This window comes from Enoplosus armatus, chromosome 18, assembly GCF_043641665.1.
Source record: "Enoplosus armatus isolate fEnoArm2 chromosome 18, fEnoArm2.hap1, whole genome shotgun sequence".
NCBI classification, from domain to species: Eukaryota; Metazoa; Chordata; class Actinopteri; order Centrarchiformes; family Enoplosidae; genus Enoplosus; species Enoplosus armatus.
Window position 1 is genome coordinate 5857873 of NC_092197.1, and position 22058 is coordinate 5879930.

The window sequence follows — 22058 nt, forward strand, 5'->3', positions numbered from 1 at the left end:
ATAACACTTCTTCACACAAATCTGACATTATTTGATTCATCTGTGTAATCTAATAATCAACGTATTTTTTCAAAACAAATGTTAAAAGAATTTATGTTTTCTGGTTTTCCTAATTTTCTTTGTTAGTTTATTGAATATCTTTGGGGTTTGGACTGTTGGTCAGACAAAACCCCCCCCAAAAAAACAGAGATTAGTTGATAATGACAATTATGGCTGCAAAATATAATTTCAATGATCACATTATGACGTGAACAAAATGTCTGCATATGACGTCTGTGACCTTCACAGTGGTCTTTAAAAAGCCTACAAAGGACTGTAACTCTGTTTATACAACATTAAAGCTCCTGTCAGCCTCTCCTAAATCACAGCTAATCAGTGAATTCTTTGAGTTCCCTACTGATGTCAGCCAAACAACAAAAGTGCTGTGCTGTTCAACAAACGCTCTTAATGGATTTCCTTCAGACAAAAAAAAGAAAAGAAAGTCTGACGACATCACAGCAGGGCCGAAATCCCAGCTCCTCCCACGTCCTAAGTGCTTTTCTGGTGGAACATGAGAGGTCCGCTGCCTACCAAGATGGCAGGTTTAAATTTAGCGTGAGGGCGAGCCGGGGTTTGACGTCCACTTTACTGTACATTCAAGCGGCTGACAGAATGTGTTCACATCCGTCCTGGGTTGTTTAAAATCAGTCAGTCAGAACAAATAAAGTCTGAATGCCTGTAAAGTTTGACGTCCTCACGCTCAAGATGGGAAGCTGGGATAACCCTCATCTGGCATTAATGTCAGAGATATATACAGTCAGGGAAACAGCCAATGTTAAGACCTTCAGTAAGTTGCAGGATGAATTATGTATGATGTATACACAGACACAAACACACTGCTTGTCATTGTCGATAAGCAAGCACACATTTATTTTGTCACAAGTGTATAGTAAGTCTGTACTACACTGCTACTGTATTATTTGACCAGCTGTGTAAGAAGTATTCAGATCCTTTACTCAAGTAAAAATAACAATACCACACTGTACAAATAAAAGTACTTATTACGTATGCATGTTAGCTGGTCAAGGTGGAGCTAATTTAATCTTCTGATCATATATACAAATATCTGCAAAGTCCAGTTAGATTATTTCAACCTATTCACGATAGAACACAACATTTTAGGAAATGCGCTTATCCGTTTTCTGGCGGAGAGATGGTACCAGAGAGGATTGGCACCACTTTCATAACTGTCCGTCAAATATGAAGCTAAAGCCAGCAGCCGGTTAGCTTAGCTTAGCACAAAGACTGGAAACAGATAACCAGGCTCTCTTCAATGATAACAAAATCCCCCTACCAACACCTCTAAAGTTCACTAATTAACACTCCATTTCTTGTCTCTGAGCAGTTGCCCAACAACCAGCAGAGACTCCAGGAAGTTACTGTGCCTGGCCAAGAAACAGTATGACATGAAAGCCACCGTAAAACGGCAAATTTGTTTTTATACACTTTGATTTTTGTATGAATTAACAAGTGTTAATTAGTGAGCTTTAGATGTGCTGTTAGGTAGATTGTGTTACCTTTGGACAGAGCCAGGCTAGCTATTATCCCGTTTCCAGTCTTTGTGCTAAGCTAAACTAAACAGCTACTGGCTGTGGCTTCATATTTGACGGACACACACGAGAGTGGTATCGATCTTCTCATGTATCTCAAACTCTTTCTTTCAGGAATTTATAGAAATAAGTGAGAGAATCTAAAATTCATGAAAGCGGTAGACTTGTTATTGCACTGGCACTGGACAAAACTTATTTGGTAAGATGGCGATTTCTGCAATGTGTGCAGTATGTAAGATGTGTATCGACAATGTAACTATAGCTGTCAAATAAACCTAGTATAGTGGAGTGAGATTGTGCAGTAAATGTACTTAGTTGCTCTCCACCTGTGGCTATGGCTAATGTACTTTTCCGCACCTTCCTGAGGGGCTCCAATGGACTCATGGGTGGCCAGGGACCGCCCTTGCGGCCACCCTCACCTTCAGGTTCACCCTGTGTTTCACCTTCAGTTTCAGCTTCACTCTCTGTCTCATCTTCAGCTTCAGGAGCAGTAAATGTCTTAGATGAAGATGATGTTGTGGCTATTCAGCAACACAGGTAAAAATCTTGATTAACAAACAGAAACTGAATCTGTGGGAACCTGAAACTGAACCACTAAACTCATTATCAGCCCATTAGCGTCAGTCTTTGCTTTGGTAAATCATACCCATTATTTTTCCAAATACCCACACAATTGTATCTAATTGTGAGAGGAGACCTTTGAAAAGCAGACTTCTGCAGTGCAGCCCAATTGCTCAGTCTATCCATGCATCAGCCTTTTACTGTCCGGCCATGTGGAGAAAAGCCCAGTGCTGTCAGGGTTGATGTTGCCACTTTGCCGATCGTTTCTGTCTAACAGCTCAGAGGCTGAGAGCCTCTCCACAGAGAGAATCCCTAATCAAATTCCCTTTTATTCCTGCCTCCCTGAGCTCCTCACCCAGAACCACACTGCATTACAACACACTAACATATGCCAACATCCTTCTCTCCCATTTCTCCCCTTTCTGTCTCTTTTCTCTCTCTGTCTCGGCTTCCTTTGCTGCTCCATCCACCATCCATTCTCACCCAACCCTCTCTCGTTCCCCCTTTCCTCCATCCATCAGCAGCGCTGTCTTTAGTCTAAATAAGAAAAGCAGAACTGTGGAAGAATTCCTCCTGTGCAGGTTAGTGTGATGTGCTGTGATGAAAGGACATGGCGACAGAGAGGTCTATTAATAATGAAGCACACAGGGCCTAAGCTGCCGAGAGGAGATGCAGGAAAAGAGAAATGACTGACTAGAGAGCCAGCTGAACATCACAGGAGAGAGGGAGAGTTTAGGAGACGTACAGAAGGCGAGTATGGGGTTGAAACTTAAATTTCAAAAACAATGCAACAAAGGGGAGGGAGACAATACAGGAAGAGAGAGTGGAATACCACCTCTTCTGCTTTGCTTTGCATTATTACTTACTAGAACCGGAGGGTGAACCAGCAATTGTACCTGAAAGAGAATAAGAAAAGGAAGAGGAGATGAGATCTTGTTTATTTATGCATTCAATTTGCCTAAAGACTTGACTCTGCCTCATTCATCAGACTCAGGTGGCAGAGAGATCCTAAGAGCTGTTCTGCAAAATAAGGGCTTGTTGTAGACCACCTCTCAATGTCCTGGAGTAATTACTGGGTCTGCACTGCCTCCCCCATCCTCCTTAATTTAACCTGTTACTCTTCCCCAAACCCTCGCATTCAGAGATCCTCCTCATATATGTATGTTTTTAAAAGAGCGCTGCCACTTTGTTACGCTTGAATCAAAACTTTTCGCCTTTCTTTCATATTTTCCAGGATTGTATTTATAGTTAGCCTAGCTTGACATGCATAATGCAATCTGTAGAGACCAAACTGTTTCGTGAGCCATGGCCATTTTATGTAGCATTTCAACCGAGCACGTTGCAAACATTTAAATTTTTAAATTCCACTAATGGGATTCAGGAGTTTAAAAGGGTGGTAATGGGCTCTGAAGGTGTGTGTCAGTACCATTAGAACTGGGTGGGAAACAACAGCATGATAAAATACAGCTGACAATAGAGCCATTCTCTGCAATGTGTGTGCAGGTACAGGTGTATGCGAGTGCCTGAGTTCCTCTGTGTGTGTCTCTCTCTCTGTGCATGTGATTGTCTGTGTTGGTTTGAAAGTAGAAAACTAGGGAGGGGCTGCCCTAGATTATTATTTTATCATAGCTTGCTACTGTAGCTGGCTACACTCTCCAAGAGGACCCCCCCCACACACACACACGCTCCCACATTGTTACACAGCTCTGATCTGCTCTCTGCACTGAGGTGATGGCAACTCCCTCTGCTCTCAACTTCTCCTCTCTTTTCACCTTTTCTCCCTTGATCCAGAGTGATGAGAAAATCCATACATTCATCAATCAAGAATGATGGAGAATTTGATTTAAAATAACTGCGTGCATATTCATTTTGAAAGAAACAATATAATGTCATGATCCATCATCTCTGGTTTGAAAGATTGAATTGCATTGGTGCCACAGGATAATCTGGGATCATTAGAGTAGCAAAAATGAGAGTGTAATTAGAGAACAGCAGTCATATCCATAGCTAAGGCAAGTGAAAAGAGTGAGCAGTATTGTATCTAACTGTGTGTCAGATCGATGAGTTGGATCAACACAGTAGGAACAGATAAACATGTTTGGGGTACGTACAGGTGTTGGGGTTTCCATTGGGTGTTGGCAGGTAGGAACCAGCCTTCCAGGACTTGGCTTTGAAGCCCTTCCTACAGCGCTGGCAGTCCTGGCCAGTGGTGTTGTGTTCACACTGGCACTGGAGGTTCCCATCCAGCAGCAGGCACTGGGAGGCATGGAGGTTACACTTACACCTTTAAAAGACAGGAGAACAGACAGATGACATAGATGAGACGACAAAAGGCAGCAGGTGTAAATTGTCATCACACCCTGTGTTGTGATAATGATGCTAGATATTATTAGGGGGAAAAAAGTGCAAGTACTGACTACTGAAGGTCTGATGAAGAGACAGAACACAAATCAATTTTTCGTTGAATTGCATTATAGTAATAAATGTAAAACAAGATGAAACAAGATTAAGACCGTAGGTTTTACAAAACATGCATTGTACAGTAAATTACACTGTATACCTGACAAAGACAGAGTAAAAAGTAAGAAAAAGAAGTAACTTTCTTTATATGTGCGTGGATGTGTGTGTGCATTTATATTTATGGGCGCATACACCAACGCATGCATCAGTAAAATGTTGCAGAAATAAGAGTTGAAACACATGTGACACGACACTCGAGATTAATTGGCTGAAAATACATATACAGAAAAATACCACAGTTACTATGTTAAGTTTACTATGTTAAGTGTAATCTTTTGGTCTCAAATTCAGTTTCCTCTCAGAAATCACTGGCAAAGCTACAGCGCCCATTTCTATTTTGATGCTTGCTAGTGCAGTTTGTACAGTTGCCAGTCCATTTGATTCTGTGTCATTTGATTTCTCCACTCTGACTGAGTGAAGTATCAAAAATGAATCTAACTGGGGTTTTTTTTACAAAATATGAAAAATCCTGCCGATAGTCAAAGGTCCTGATTGACTCGATGTAGAGCTGCAACTATTAAGTGATTCATCAAGTAGTCAATTAACAGAAAATTTATTGGCAATTATATTAATTTTCAAGCAAGAATGCCAAAACTTCTCAGGATCCAACTTCTTAAATGCTGCCTCATCATATTTGATAGTAAACCGAATATCTTTGGGTTTTGGACTGTTGGTTGGATAAAAGAAGAAATTTGAAGATGTCACCTTGAACTCTGGGAAATTAGGCACTCACTATTTTCTGATAATTTATAGAAGAAACAATATATCAAGTAATTAACTGAATAATCAGCATTAATTGATAATAAAAATAAACATTAGTTGCAGCCATAACAGAATGTTGCAAACATTATATGACTAGTTTTGGTGTAATTTTTTAATATTCAGTTTATTTTATAATTTATGGAAGAGGAGTTGCATTTTCATAGTAAATAAATGACGTGTAAATATTGCTTGTTGCTTTTCCTCTTTTCAAATAATTTGGAAGCATAGGAAAACATACAGCAGGATGTAAACTGAAAAAATCTATTTACCCACTCTCTATCCAAGACTACCATTTGGGAGCAAATTGCTGTTTACAATTACTGCCTGTGAAAGTGTCTGAGTGTGTGTGAGTGTGCGTGCATGCATCGACATAATGTGCGCACAGTACGCCCTCGGCAGAGGGCAGGGCCCAGGTGGGCCGATCCAGAGGTTGAAGTTCTGCTGGAAAGGAAATGAGGATCTTAAGGACACTCTCCAGCTACGACTTCAAATTACAGCCTTTTCCAGATGAGCGACTGGACTCCAATCCAGTTTGTTCCACTGGAGTGAACAGCTATCCGTCTGCATCAAATATTCAAAGAATGGCCCCTGTATTCTGGCGAGATGACTACTTCAATCTTCCTTCCTCACACTAATTTGCGCTTTCTCATCCGTTTTTTTTTTTCATTTTGTTTATTTTCTTTTGGTTTATACCTCAACCCTAGTTTCACAACGTCACTTTACAAACAGAATAACGATGACTGGGACTTCGAAACACACAGTTAGCTTCACAGGAAAGAAATGGAGACAGCCGATCGTGGTGAGTTGTGTCTCGCATCACATTGTTGCTTTCAGTCCTATAAATTACCCACGTTTCCCTCTGATCACCTGGACGAGCTGACAGGACGTGCCAGGGAGAATCCATCCACCGACAAGGCCTTGTTTCCTGCATGCTTTCTGAAGGACACGAGCTGTCCACTTAGCGGAAAGAAGGAAATTGAACATCTCTTTTTCATGGAGAAAATGGAGAGAGAGTGAGTGTGTGAAATGAGACAGGTGTGTGTGTGTGTGTGTGTCTTTCCTCTTCGTGTGATTGCGATGCGTTTCTCTGAGAGCGCCGATGACAGACAACAGATCAGAGAAGCAGAGGCACGGTGACTAATGCCTGCATTGAGTGACTGACAGCGCCGAACATATCAGCGCTTCTCATCTCCTGCGTCTTCGGTGATAAATCTCATCTGTCTCATCTTAAAAGTGGAGGCGCCTGAGTGCAGGATCTAGAAGTTGTAGTTTAAAATCAATACTGAAGAACAGAGTGATTTTCTAGTTATGCTGCTGTGCTGTTTGTGTCTTACAGGCCTAATGGCCGCAGCGTACCAGAGGAAATGGCCTCCCGCTTGTCAATTATCTGGACAGTTGACATTCCCTGAAGTTAAAGCCTACATGAGGAGATGTGTCTGGATCCATTAATTTACTCTGATGTATCCATTAATTTACTCTGATGTAATTTCTCTTAATATTAACTAAATCCTCTGCTAATTTAATAATGAAAGCAAATTATTGAGTCGCACAGTCTGGCATGTTGAAACTTTGTGGACACTCCATCCCCTTGACCTGCTTTTCTGACTCCTACCACATAGTACAGCCCAGGACGACCACGAGTACTTCTTGCCTTGCACTCCTTCCGCATGAAGGATGTGCCACTCCGACTTTTCAAGTGCCGTGTCTCTTTAGCTCCCTCTCTTTTGGATGACAGCTTGCACTGGGATTTCTCCCGATCCCTTTCTTCAGTCCCTCCACACACAAATAATACATGGGCACAATCATATGTTAATGTGCAAGATGTCTGCCTTCACTGCAAAGTCATCAAAGTGGTAGTAGCAGCACCGAGCTGAAGGAAGTTAAGACGGGACAGCTGGATCCATCACAACCCTGTCTATTTACTTAGAGAGAGGAGAGATGAAATGAGAGAAGGTGAGTGGAGGAAAAGGCAAAGAAGGGCAAGAGAAAGCTGGGTGAGAAAGAGAAGGAAATAAGTGATTCAAATGTATTCCAGTCTACATTAGAAACCACACACACAAGGTGGTGTTTTAATTAGCTGGTGTAATTATGGGTCAATACTTCTGTTTATCAGTCTGTTGGAGACCGTCCTCCCAAAAAAATCCAGAGTATCAGTCGTTTCAGTAAATGGACAAAAAGAATTTGTTTTTACATTCAAGCAACATAGGAATTATGACTCTCGTCCGTTGGGAGCAAAGGAGGAAGTTGGGTGATGTTATTATAGAGCCACAAAGTCCGCAGAGGAAGGAGGTCGGGTCGATGGATGGGTCAACAAAACATCAAACGTTAACACTGAAGGGCACAGTTCGTTTCCTGTTTCCCATCAACAGCTTATTTTTTTTTTTACGATGACCGCGGTTGTTCCCTAACCTTAACCAAGTAGTTATTTTAACTGAAACCACGATCTTTCCCTGCTCCGCATCATGTGAAATGCAGACTTACACTAGCTTTTGCACTTACTTGCGGGAAAGGTGGACTCCACCTCTAACAATGAAAACTACTACATATGGAGGACTGTGGAGTAGATAATAACTTACTTGAGATAACGCTGTTAGATACTAACAAACCAGCAAGTAACAAGTCATTTTTATGTCCCCTCAAGAAAAGGGGTTCTACATACGGAGGAAAGCATTACTCCATTAAAGCTTTACCTTAGCATCCCTGTCTCTTATTAAGTACAATGATGTATTACTAATTTTCAACAGCATGTATGTTGTAAAAGAAATGTAATGCTGGATTGTGATTTTAATAAACCGAATGAGTAACTGTTTTAACGAACATATCTCTAAAGTTTCAAAATGTTGAAACTGAACGTAACTGTATGTCATTTGTTTTGACTACAATATCAATACAATATGCACTCATGGCAACTACTACATGATTAATACTTTTAAGGTTTAGGCAACTCAGAGCACTTTATGGTTAAGGTTAGAGAAAGAGTTTGACACATGACAGGACTTGTGTACATTTTCTATATTTAACAAAAACCATAATCTTTCCATATCAAAGTGTTTTTGGAACTTGAAGCAAATCCCAGTCTCTCTATATATGGCTAACATCCATACCCACCGCCTCCCTGCAACGTCTGTGTGGTACAAGAAGTCACACTTTGTCTGATTATGTTGCCAGTGAACATAATCCAGGCAATAATTATGTTTCCTTCAAAACATACAAGGCAAAACCACTAAGTAGGATATAAACATATATTTTTGGAGACATAAGATCATGTAACATCATACGTGTATCATCTACATATCAGCATGCTCACACTATGTCTTGCATCTAACCAATGATCTGCAGTAATTATCGATAGATAATGATAGATACAGTAATTGTCAGCCTTTCTGTATCTGCATGTTTCTCTGTCCATTCTCGCAATCTTGTCTCTGTGAAGTCATGTCGGCTCTGTGTATTTAATGATACGGGGACTGCCTGTTTTAGACAGCAGAGACGCAGCAATTAGGGGAATAAATAATAAGAAAGATAAACAAACATCAAGGGAGGAGTCATGTGGTGGCAGAGCCTGAGAAAGCAGCTGGAAGCAGCAGTTAATGGGGCTTTATCTGTCTCTTTACTGTAGTCGACGCCTATTCCTCTATTCCTCTCTGGGGACGCAGCTATCACTGCCTCTCTGTTATTTTCTGTTTTGCTCTCTCCTCCCACTATATTTTTTATTTTTGCTCCCAAATTCCATCCACTGTAACTGTTCCAGTCCTCCAGTCTTTCCCTTTGCTCTTCCTCTCTGATATCCCATTTTGTCCTCCCATCTCTTTCTTTCTTTACTCTTCTGTCTGTCTATGCAGCCTTACCCCTTTAGCTCTTTTGCTGCTGCCCGTTGCACCAGTGCTCACTGTGGAGTGCATTGGGTAAATTGGGTTGTGGACATGTGTTAGAGAGGAGTGGGTGGAGGAGAAAATAGGGGGGTAAAGACAATGCAGGGGGCTGAGCAGTCAGTTCAGCAGGGAGTAGGGCAATTGTGTCAAAGCCCTGACAGTCTGCCTGCCTCCGACTACAGCGGTGAGACTCGGAGGAGGAGCAGGAGGAGGGTCCGCATCGACGTGCTCTAACCTGTGATGACAGACCGCATCGATGCGGCTCTGACCCAGCAGGAGAGCTCCCTCCTCCTCTGCTCTGTGTTCGATCAGCCGTCACTGAGAAGGCCCACTCGCTACTCGCAACAACTCGGTCCCCTGATACCACAAAATACACACCCGGCTACACAACTTGCCAGAGTAATAGTAGAGTGAGAGTCTAATGGGCAATGAGTGTCAGTGCCTTTCTCTGAGAGAAAACACCAAAACCAGGGCTCACTGATGACATGGAGATCCATGTGCATATGCAGGGGATGAATAAAATAGCAGGCAAATGGACAGGAAATCACAATATAATACAATCAAATACAAAAGCCCTACAGTTAGCCCTACCTTTGTGAAGTGTATAGTATCTGCTAAAAGAGGACTTGATTCAACTCAAGTTTTGAGGATGTACTTTGTGGTGGACACGTTTTTTCATTTCGTTCATTCTCAGGTCCTTTGCATCCAAAGATTAATGTCCCCCTCCACTCAAAAATGTTTCACTTGGATGTTTGACCTTCACTGTGCAGAATGATGTATGTGTTTTCACATTCATCGGCTGAAGGGGGAAAGTTTCTCTATGCTCACCTTAAATCTGAGTTTAAGACGCGTATGTAAGAGCATGATTTTGTGACATCACAACTAGTTTGAAAGCCAATCGTGGTCCAGTATGTAACTTACACAAGTGTGATGTGGGAATTTGAAACCTTCAGTGCACAAACACTGAGACTGGACTTTTCAGTGAAGTAGGAGACATCTTGTATCCAGTATTTAAACTTTTGAAATAAACAATATTTGCATATTCATAGATTCTGGATTTTTTCAATGAGGGAGAAGGAGTAGACGTGATTTTAACTAGGCAATTATATGAACCACATCAGACATAAATTATTATTCAGAGCAGAGTATTTTTATATGTCTTAATACATGTCTGGAGGTGATATTTAAGTACGTCCATAAAGTAAAATCTGATTGGTAGAGGGCAGCCTGCAGAAAAAAAGCAGAGCCCTCCAACACAGTGTATCCCGAGGAGGCGGGAAGCGACCAAGCGAGGAGTGGGAGTAGCGTGAAGCCGGGATCATTGATCAGCAGCACGCCTTATTGGCTTCTGCTGAAGTCTTTATCACCACGTCCCCTCCCACCCCCCCCCCCCCCCCTCCACCCGCCTCGCCTCATAAATTCAAGGCAGCTAATTGGACATGACTGCGTTTATGTTCCAGCTTCATAAATTTCTTTCTCTGAAGGGAGAGGATCGATTTTCCTCGAGTGCAGCCTCCCGTAGCAGGGGAGCAGCATGAGTCTCTTCAAACGTTCCCTCTCCTCTCCGCCCCACCTCACCTTTCCCCCCCCCCACTCTCCACCATCCATCCTTTCTCTCTTATGTGCGCTCCTCCTTCTCTCTCCCTCTAGACTAAACAGGTAATCTATAACTGACCTCCCCTGCGATCATGTGGTGAAAGGGAATTACATTGCGCCTCTTTTCATAATCATGATAGTTCTTTCACACGTTTCAATCAACCCCTCTCACTCTCTCATTAATAACAGAACTGATGAACTGAGGATGACATTTTTTAAACAAATCACTCCACCCAAGCTCATTATCTGTCATTATCGAATGGAAGTTGTCACAGCAAAAGACCACAAATGTTTTAGATACATTTCCTGCCTCAATCCTCTCTTCCTGTCTTTCCCACATCCTCCATCTCTTTCTACTTTCTCAGTTTTCAAGCTTTTCTTTTGTGCATGTCCCAAAAGCCATCTAAGGGAGAAAACACTTTCTACTGGAGCATCTAAGGGGGTCTGTTTGGGGTCTCCCAGTCTTTCTAACACACATTCACATACATACTGCACATGCACTTGCTAAATACGTTCAATGTTGAGAGGTCACTGGATGTTTTTGGCCTTGAAAAAGAGAGTGAAATGTCCGGCAAAAAGACATCTTAAATTATTCAAAGGGCAGGAATGACCTTGATTGTCTTTGCAATCCACACCCTGTGTGCGTGTGTCTCTACTATGCAGTGTACAGGGATGTGTGACCTTCCTGGTGTGTTTGTGGGATGATTCATTATATTAGCACAGTTTGCTCTGAGTTAAAAAGTGTGCCTTTTCAGTTTGGGATTTTGCACAACATAGAGGGATGGATGGAGAGAGACATAGACAGAGAGAGAGAAAGAGAGAGAGATATTGTGTCTGACTGAGCGTACGAGTGAATTATTTACACAGGATACAGTAAATGGTTGTTGCGTGCTGGCGCTCAGACCTGAGAGCATCTCTCTCATTGGTCGGTTTGGGTCGTGTCAAGAGCAGCAGGCGGCAGAGTCAGGCCCACTTTGAGCTACCTGCTCTCTGAATTATGTACTGTATGCACAGGACCAAATAACTAAATAATGGAGCCTGGGCACATCCTGTTCTCCAGGCCAGACCTCAGAGGACCGACAGCAGAGACTGTGTGTGTGTGTGTGTGTGTGTGTGTGTGAGAGAGAGAGAGAGAGAGAGCTATATATTGGAACAGTTCAAGTGTGGGTTACATGCCAGCTGTGTAAAATGTACTGTTTTTGCTGGCCTTTCAAACTGCAGGGGTAATTAACGTGCAGCTTTCATAGGATTTTGTCACCCTGGCTGTTTCCTGTGATACTTGGTTTATGAGGATGAGACACAATTTGTAAATAACTTTCTCACTTAAACAGTGGGTGTAACCCTTGTTTTGTGGCTTTATTTGGAGGAAGTGAGGTACTCTGCATCTGACTCGCACTAAATTTGTTAAGACTTGGGGTCCCTTTATTGATTATATTGACCTGACTGCAACTAAGTAGTGTATGTTGATTTATGTGTTGCTTAATGTTCACTTTATTTTAACTACTTTTTAAATCATTGCACATCCCCATACTCTGACATGCAATACAAGTACATGCAATTCCAGCCTGTGTGGACATTTCCATCATGGCGGTTATGGACACTGGAGCATATCTGGGCATGAATGGACAATTATTTGCTACTCTGGCAACCTTTCTTGGGTTTTTTTTTCAGGACACACGACAAATTTTTTTTTATTAATTTATACGTATCATCACTCAAAATATAATGAATATTGTAAAGTGTTTTTTAAAACTAAAACTTTTATTGCCTAGCAACTGCTTCTTATTGGCTAATATTTTATTTTATTTTTCTGTTTAATTGTGTGTCAAAAAAAATCACAAATTTAATATAAAATCATATTTCGGTAAAACAAAACTGTCATTCTTTCTGACGCGGAACAAGACTTTAACTGAGATACTGAGTGAAAGCTCCGCATCAGCAGTTTCACCTAGTTTTCTCTGCTTAGGGTCTCTACATGATACTAATGAAATGTTATTGTCCTATGAATAACATATGCTGAATGGTATCACCCATGAATAGATGCACTCTCAGAAGTCACTGACCACTGTGATGGGTGACCCTTATTAATTTGTCCACACAAGACATATTTTACTGGCATTTGGCACTTGGTGGGTGGTAATTTAAGACTCCGCACACCAGCATTGTAATATTCATGCATCATGATGCAGCATGAATGATGCAGAGTGGCTGACACTGTTCTTGCTGAAGCAGCCATGTCACTGCATCTTAAGGCTTCTTCCACTAAAGAGACCTCGACCTGGCACCGTCCAGCCCTGATCGTCCCGACATCACTGTGTAACTGTGCTGGATATTAGAGTGTAACCTCCCTGCAGAGTCCTTACTGCTGCTGAATGTGTTTTAATGAACACTACAGCAAAGAGTAACACCTGGGGAGAGAGGAAATTGGGCGTGAGTGGGGGAGGTGTGTCTATGTGTGTGTGTGTGTGTGTGGGGGGGGGGGGGGGGTTATTGTACATCCTCCTCTTATTTAAGAAATGAATGAGGAAGAAGAAGTAAAAGGAGTTGGGAGGCAATGGGAGGAATGAAAAAGTGATGAAGAGACAGAAACTCTGGCACGACATGGGCTTTAGTGGGAGGTTCTTCCTGTTGTGCAGTCCCCCACAGAGTCCTCGGACCCCCAGGGGCGATATGGATCTTTGTAGGATCTTTTATGTCTGTTTTGTGTGTGCATATCAGAATGAAAAACTTAAAAAAGGAGTGGAGAACAGAATACACTCTCTGAGACAATATGCCCGCCGTGCGAACTTTCGAGACACACTTTTGAACCTCTAATGTGTGAAGGCATGTTTTTGTGAATTAGCATGCCAACACGTTTGCAAACCTCCACCCGTGTTCACCCATGCCCACAAACACAATTACTTTACATTCTTTCTCTCCTTTTCTTAGCTGCGTGTCCTCTCATTTAAATGATAAACTAATTTGCAGAAAGTCTCCTAAAAGTCACCAAAACTTACACACACACGCACACTAACACAAAACACACATACAGCTGTAATGTTCCTGCATAGCCAAGTGTGTATTAGTGTCTAATTCCAGGGAGACCATGGAGGGGAGGATGCCTGGGGAAGAGGAGCTGAGCTGGGATCAGCCAGAGGACAGGGGTTAATATAATTATCCTGCTAAAACCTTGAGACTGAGAGAACATCATTAGTCATAGCGAGAAGTGAGCCGCCCGAGCCTTGGGCCAGAGGAGGAGAGGCGAGGAGGTGAGGAGAGAGGAACAGGGGAGGAGAAGGGGGAAGGAGGAAAGGAGAGCTTCAAAACACAACAGTGCAGTTAGCAAGACAATTAGTACAAGGACTAAAACTTGGGGGTCTTTGTTAAAAAAACACAGAGAGGACAGTGTTTACCGGTGCTCTGAGCTGTAGCAGAATTATTCAGTAATTATCTCAACATAAATGAATAACTTGTGGTGAACTGGTTCAGACATTCATACCTGAACTGAACATACAATGATACTCTTGTGTAGCCAAGGCCAACCATTATTTTGCAATTAATGAAATGACCTCTGGTTTGTGCAGATTTAATATGAAGTAATTGAACTCAGTATTCTGTATAAACTGTGAATGTACTTCGGGGCCAGCAAATGAATTGATGGGTAATAAAGTGCAGCTCTCCGGGACCAGGACCCCCCCTAAGACTGTTGACCGATGAATCACACTGAACTTATTGGAACTCTTGTTGCAATAACTTCAGGTCAAACTCATGAGGATGGTGGTGAAACGATATGCATCCATCTTTGTCTCTCCGCCCTGTACCAGATTTCAAGTTCGGAGCGACTAAAGATCAACTAATCGACAACTTTTCCGACAGCATTCACAAGAAGGCGTAAAAATGCTCCGAATAATGGAAAGTTTGAACATCAATAACAACTGAGCAAACTCCACCTACTGATGAAGACCTTGTGATGAGATGCTTTATCTTTCACTCGTTCTGCGACTGTGACTGATCACAGTGTGAGCTGGTGTGTTTCTCATTGACAAACACATGGGCTCATTTTTCTGTCTCTCACTGATGAGTGGTTTATCTGTGTCCATCTACATGCTAGCAATGACAGCGACAGCCCCGCAGTAAAGACACACCATGCCTGTAATAATGCTATGCTAATTAATGTGGCTGACTGAGAACAAACCATCTTTCCAAGGACACCCTCCCTCTACCTCATGTTCTCCCACTTACAATTCCCAGCATGCTTTTCAGCTTTAAAGCACGCTTGCGGTATCAAGAGATTCCCCTCTCACCAGATGCTGGGTAAGGCACAGTGCAGGCGCTAGTGGGGAAAATTCTTTATTGTATTTGTGAATTTAAAAGGATGTTTATGAGATGAGTAAGAGGAGGGGTGGGAAGGTGGAGGAAGAAAAGACAAATCTATTGAAGAAGGAGAGGGATGAAAAAAAGACTGTCTGTGGAACAAAAGACGGGGGAATGAAAGGAAAACAGGTGAAATTGCTGACTTTAACTTTCTTCCCTTCTGAGGGGAAATAAATTGTGATTATCAAATCAGTTACAACCATTGTGCCATAAATCACCGCATATGAGGGGAACAATGACACATTCCTCATTGCGGTCCCTCAGCTTTCTGCATGCCTTTCTTTTCTTGGGAGTGCTCATGAATGATTTAAAAAGTGATCTGTTTCCGAGCCTCGGCTGCCTCGCAGGGAGACAGCTCGAAGGGGAGGAGTCTGAACGGGGTGGGAGGGGCCACGCATGAAGGCTTCCTGTCTTCGGTGGGAACACACAAGCCACCGCTTCTGTGTTCTCCTCATCACACATCAAACATGGATCTTATATTTCATTCATGAGGGAAAAGGTGGCAGCATTCCAGTGCAAAGCGGTTTCCTCATGAAACAGAAGTTTTCAACCGAGGGGGGAAAATATGGAGAATATGTGGGGAGTTACTCTGCTCTGTGGTGGCCGTGTGAACTGGAGAATAATATTTACAGAGCATCACACCTCACATCATTCATCACAAAATCACACACCCCAGCTAGTCCCATGAAACTAGGAGTTAATCCATCATCTGCCTCCCTCTTTTCTTTCTCTCCCTCTCCCCCTGATCCAGGCTTATACCTCCCATCCTCTCACCTTCACTCTGCAAAGGACACGAAAGAAAACTTTGGCGTAATTCAAAAATAGTGGTGACAGTTTCCAATGTCAAAGTCACCCTCCCAACATGGATAATATAGGAAGGCTGGAGGCTCAAAAAAGGGAGCAGAGGAGAAGCATCTGTTCTTCCTTTTTCTACGGTGGAGAGGATGGCCAAGCCTCGAGGCCTCCTCACTATCGGCCCTGTCATCCTCATTCACGCTTCCAGTACAACAATAAACCTTTGCAACAGTCAGATTTAGCCACTGACAAGCAATTCTGGGTCTAATTAGTCCATCCCTCAGGAGGTAGTGTGACAGCAAGCGTATATCAGGGTTACTGAAGGTTTGAGATTTCCAAGTTTAAATGAGAACGTTGAGTTAAAATTTAGATCATATTTGTTGTTGTTTTTCCACACAAATTACCAATATTTTAGTGTTAAGCTTTATAATTCAACTTTTTCTTCTTCCCTATTCTGTTCAAGGAGCACTCCACAGACTCACTCAGATAGACAGCTTTAAAAAGAAAGGATGAAAATCAATGCAGCAGAACCAGAGATATCTGTCTTTTTTATTCCACGCATTCTTCTTCCTTGTCAAAACCTGGCACCTACATTACCCACAATGCATCTCTGGGTTTGGATTCAGACTGAAAGCAGCCTGGCTGCGTTGGTGGGGGCGTGTTGTTTAAGGTACCAGTGAGACAATGAAATAAGATCCAGGAAGTCCAGCTGGAGTAACAGATTAATGTGTTTAAAGGCTTAGAAACACTGCACAACAGTTTGTAGTACTCACAGACTTCAGAAAGTTATCACAACAATGTGTAAAATCAGCGGAGTTCCCCTTTAATCATCTTGTGACCCCTCAGATTTATCTTTTGAACACTGAGTTGATGTTGGTCGAGTCATAGCAACAGGAGTTTTTCATGTTTCGTTTAATTTTGAAGGGTAAACTATTTGTTCTGCACACAGTTTCTATTTTACTCTTTTTAAGTATTTGCTAAAATATAATAATTGCCTGGCAGGTTTAGCTTTAACTTTTAATTAATCATAATAAACCTGATGCAGACGTGGCTCCACACGGGTCAAGAACAAGTTACCCTTTTACATCTGTATCTGGAAACCCTATCCGGATAAGGAAAAACGCATTTAAATGCACACAGAATACATTGTGATCAGAATGAGATTGGATCAGCCAGACCACATCTGAATTTGCATAATGATGTCCGATCTCAATACGGGCAGAATCGAGATAATGAGAACGTTTACTAATACCAGGTGTAAATGCAAAGGCCTGTGGATCATTATCCAGACAATGTATTCACATACAGATCACATGTTAATAGCAGGTGTAAATGAGGCCTGGGTCTTGCCACGTCACTTTATCGATATAGGTGATTCTCGCATGACCACGTTGTCAAGAAAAACTTCACCCAGCAAGTTGTAAGATCAGTTAACTCCATCTTTTCCTGCGAGGTTAAGCAAGCCCAGGAAAAGCTGAAAGTAGCAGCTGTCGCTAGCATGTCTGCCCTCACAAAAAGGGATTTAAAAATACACCAGTCCATGGCCTTGACCTGAGATGTACCATGTTTGTCGACAAGTCTGCAAGCCCCTGATCTAATCACAGTGCGGGCGGAACTAACAAGAACATTTGTTGATACCAGGTGTGAATGCAAAGGCCCTTAGATCAGATCAGATGTCATTATCCTGATGTGATCACGTTAATACCAGGTGTAAACGGGACCTAAAAATCACCGAAATGTGCAACTTAAACAGAAAACTACCAGAGACATATGGAATTTTTGCATACCTTTGCTTTTGGAAAATTACCCCCCTTTTTTTTTGCTAAATGCAGAAATACAGCTAATTTTAGATGATATTCATGGCTACTGTTGCAAATTTTGTAAAGCAGAAAAATTGCCATTTGGTGGAGAATTTCAAAGAACTTCTGCTGCTCCGGCTGTCCTGATATATCCAGATGAATAAGAACACCTACAGAAACATGAAAGAAGTCATAAAAAACTGCTATGACTGTCCTTTCTCTGCTCTCTGCAACATGTTAATAAACACCAGTAAAGTTTTCGATGCCGGTCTGTTCCAGTCTGTGAGGAGATGGAGAGCTTAAACCTCTCAGCACATTAGCTCTGTCAGCAGGGGACCAGGATGGCACTGAGAGAAACACAGACACACGACGGATAAATGAGTCAAGCAGACATGAAACAACACGACCATGTAAAAACACTCTGAATATCATTAGCATTCATATGGCTTGTTTTTGGCAGGCTTGCTCTTCACTAATTTTCACTACTGGAAAATAATTAATAGTTGGAAAGAGATAGGGCCTTTAGACAAGACTGGGCCTATCAAATGTAATTAGGGGTTAAAGGCCACACTATATTGTTTTGTACTAGAAGTAGTGGAGGTGTTAATATTATCAATACTCTTTCGATATTTTTAGCCCAACTAACGGCTGTAGCAGTGGCAATGTCGGTCTGAATTCTAATAACTTTGGTGATCCCTTAACTTTTCCCATATCTCTGTCATCAGGTCAAGATTAGAATTTGAGCAACACTTTGCTTTATGACCAAATACCTGCAAAACTAATGACATTTGCATCAGCCTCATCCGTACTTGGTGTTTAGTGCTAATTTGTAAATCTTAGCTTGCTAACACACTAAACTAAGATGGTGAACACGTTAAACATTATACCTGCTTAACATCAGCATGTTAGCATGTTAGCATGCTGATGTGAGCATTTAGCACCGTACATATAGTATACAGTTCGCTATATAGAAGTTATTTTCAAATTCTGGCTTGGCTGGAAACAAAGTTTTGACAGTTTTTTTCTTCACTGTTTGTTAAGTTTTTTGCAGAGGCCAACTACTTACAATCACATTTAAAAAATATTGATTGCCTCAAATTCCAATAATGGGTTAAATTCAATAATTTTTAACATACTATAAATTCTGTGAGCACAATTATTAGTCAAAATGTGAATTTGGTTACACTAGGTGCATATTGGCATGGATAGTGGTCATCCACAACAGTGCTGTAATGTACATGTGCTGGACTTTTTCTGCTCAGCTGACTGACGTAGGGGAGCAAGAGACACTCAGACTGCACACTTGGCTTCTCTTAAATGTCATTCTTCCCCCATCAGCCAATCAAATCAAATTGAGAGTTCGGGGAGAAGAGGACTCGATGCTGCAACGATTACCAGCGAGGAGAGAAAATGATGCAGACTTTGCCTTCCTCCTCATCCTGCTCCATCTCCTTCTCTCCCTCTTGGCCCTAATCCACTTAGTTGGCTCTTCCTGAGCTTACAGCCTTTCCTTTATTCCATTATAAAGACCAACCGTACGACCTGCTGCTTATTTCATTAAAACGGCCCAATCCATGACCCCACGTCTAATCCATAATGCAGACTACAGGCCAGCCACGGACCCGCTATAGTCCACACTACAGTCCAGCAGGGCGGCTGACAGATAGGGCAGAGGGAACAGGAATGTAGAGACGGAGGACCAATGAATGAGGGGGAATTTGAGAGCTCCGCTTATGAGTTAAGCTTCCCGGTGAATATGATTTCACTGATGTAAATGATGATAGAGTAGAAGCTTTGCTACTCTATCTTTGATGGTTGGAGATGGCTTTCACATGGCCCATCAGTGATATGGAAATGGCCACATCTAAGGGTTGAATATAGCCTGTAAAATGAGCATAAAGCCTGAGGCTTTCCAAACCCAAAACACCTTGACTTAGAGTTTATATTGTAGTCAGTACTGTAGCTCATTACAGTTAACCTTGGGAGAACTTTGCAACACAAAGTGAGTGATGCTGAATCATACAATAATATTCTATCGACTCTATCCAATTTGACTTTGCCTCCACTCCTTCTGTTTGACCTTCTCCCCTCTCTGCCCACCTCTGGCTGCCCTCCACCTGAAATGCCCTCTCACAACTTACTCAAGATCCAGTTTGCCGAGTGTTTTCATCGCGTCCACAAATCTAAATTTACAACCTCCCTCCCATCAAACCTAGCTTTCCTGCGTTTGCACTTAATGGCCTATCAAGTTACGTATTTATTGATAAGGCAGCACAATTTAGCCCTGAGTACCTGGTTTCCCACATACCTGCGCCAGCTCTTTAGAGCCCAGCCAGTCACTCTGACAATGCAGCGTCTGATAAAACAGCCACGTCGCGTGGAGGTAACATCTTACACTGGTTGATGGGAAAAGGGCTTGTTTTGCTGTCTCTGCCCTGGCTCAACTCAAATCATCAGGAACAGTTAACTAATAATAATTACTTTTAACTGGGTTCAGCCAGAGAGCCACAGCTAGAGGCCTGGGGACATACAATACGGCCAGGAAGTGACTACAACCCTCTCTCCATCGATAACACCAGCATATCTCATTACCGTGGCGACCTGCGGTACACTGCCACTCGGTCTTGATCATATAAAACCCATTTTAGTGCGTCGTCCCCGCCGGAGCACCAGCAGAGTGGAATATTCATTATTCAAATTTTAAGCATTGGAAATCCCAATATGTTACTAAGGCCAGATGAGATGAGATGAAATAGCTTAGCCTTTTGTCCAGGGAACATTGACTAATCGTCTCGCTCCCCAAAATCAATTTCCCAGCCGTAAGCATCAGACACTCCTGATTGTACTGTACTGTTGAAGACCCCCCACCACTATCACCTAATACTCCTGCTGGCTGCCCAGAATAACTTATTGATTAGTGATTATGTTACGGGAGGTGTGGGTGGCCGGGGCGGAAGACGGACTGGCCTCAGTCATCTCCACAGGGCTAAATTTGGGTCCTCTTGTTACCAGATCCAGCACACACTGACACTATCGCGAGCTGTCACCAGCCACCAGCCCTGCTCTCTGGATGATGAGAGAAATTACGAAAGATTTCTGAAAGTATAAATATGAAGAGAAATGTTTGAGAGCTTACAGTGTGTGTGTGCGTGGGGGGGGGGGGGGGGGGGGGGTTCAAGCAAAGTGGCACAGCAGGGAGTTCGAGACAGATGAAAAATTCTTAGATCTGGTGTGCTTGTGGACTACTAAATAAAGAAATAAGCAGAAATATTTCAAAACAGGGAAGGTTGATTATTAAATTTGCTGGTTGTGGTGGAGGTTCTGGCATGGTGATGGACTGTTTCACCCCCAGGGTATTGGGCTGATCTCCCCCTCTCTCTCTGATTCTGTGCTGAGCCTGAAAAGTGGCTGTGATCAATACCTGCAGGCCTTTTCCACAGTGCCAGAGGGCTGTTTGCGTGTGCATGTGTGTGTGTGCGTGAGTGTGTGTGCTGTGTCAGCATCCACTCAGGACTTCATCAAACAACCCCCATACCTCAACTTCACACACACATACACATAAGACGCCCACATCGGCCAACGCCTCTCTCAAACAGTCCCTCATTTTTACTTTCCCCTTCTCACCCATCACCCCTATCACACACACACACACACACACACACACACACACACTCACTCACGCCTCCTTCCTCCCATTCCATGCCATCCCAACAAGGATGTTAAATACCATTCAAATGTCAGCCCGCCGTATTGATTGGAATGATAATTCTGAAAGGTAGGAGAGATGGCTTGTTGATGCTAAGCAGGAGCGTGACGGCCCGAGCATCCTTCACTGTCACAAAGTTGCCATGTAAGGGTTCCCGGCTCCCCTGGCAGAATGTGGATGGCGGTTTACGTTAGACCACCGAGGCCGTATGTTTCTGTCATTAATCATTGTCCTCACAGGCCGGTGACAGGCAGACCAGGATTCATGTTGAGAGAGATAGAGGGTCATATTAAACGCCCTCAGATCAGATCGGCTATGTGTGTGAGTGTGTGTGTTTGCATGAATGTCAGACCAGAGGGTATGTTCATCACCAGGTGGTTTTCCTTTATATGTCATGTTTGAGAAAAGACATTCAACAATAAGGAGGTTGCTTTATGATTAAACGTATAATAGTATAATATAGTATTTTGTCTTTTATGTGTAAATAGGCATTATTTCAGGGTCA

General features: G+C 42.5%; 1 protein-coding gene across 1 annotated transcript in view; it reads right to left on the bottom strand.

Annotated features, from left to right (window-relative positions):
- Positions 1-22058, bottom strand: part of ntng2b (netrin g2b) — a 56699-nt gene that overhangs the window by 21582 nt on the left and 13059 nt on the right. The window contains exons 3-4 of the mRNA XM_070924794.1: positions 4262-4434; positions 3017-3046 (exon numbers count right to left, since the gene is read on the bottom strand). Coding sequence (XP_070780895.1) covers positions 3017-3046; positions 4262-4434 — 203 coding nt within the window. The remainder of the gene's footprint in view (positions 1-3016; positions 3047-4261; positions 4435-22058) is intronic.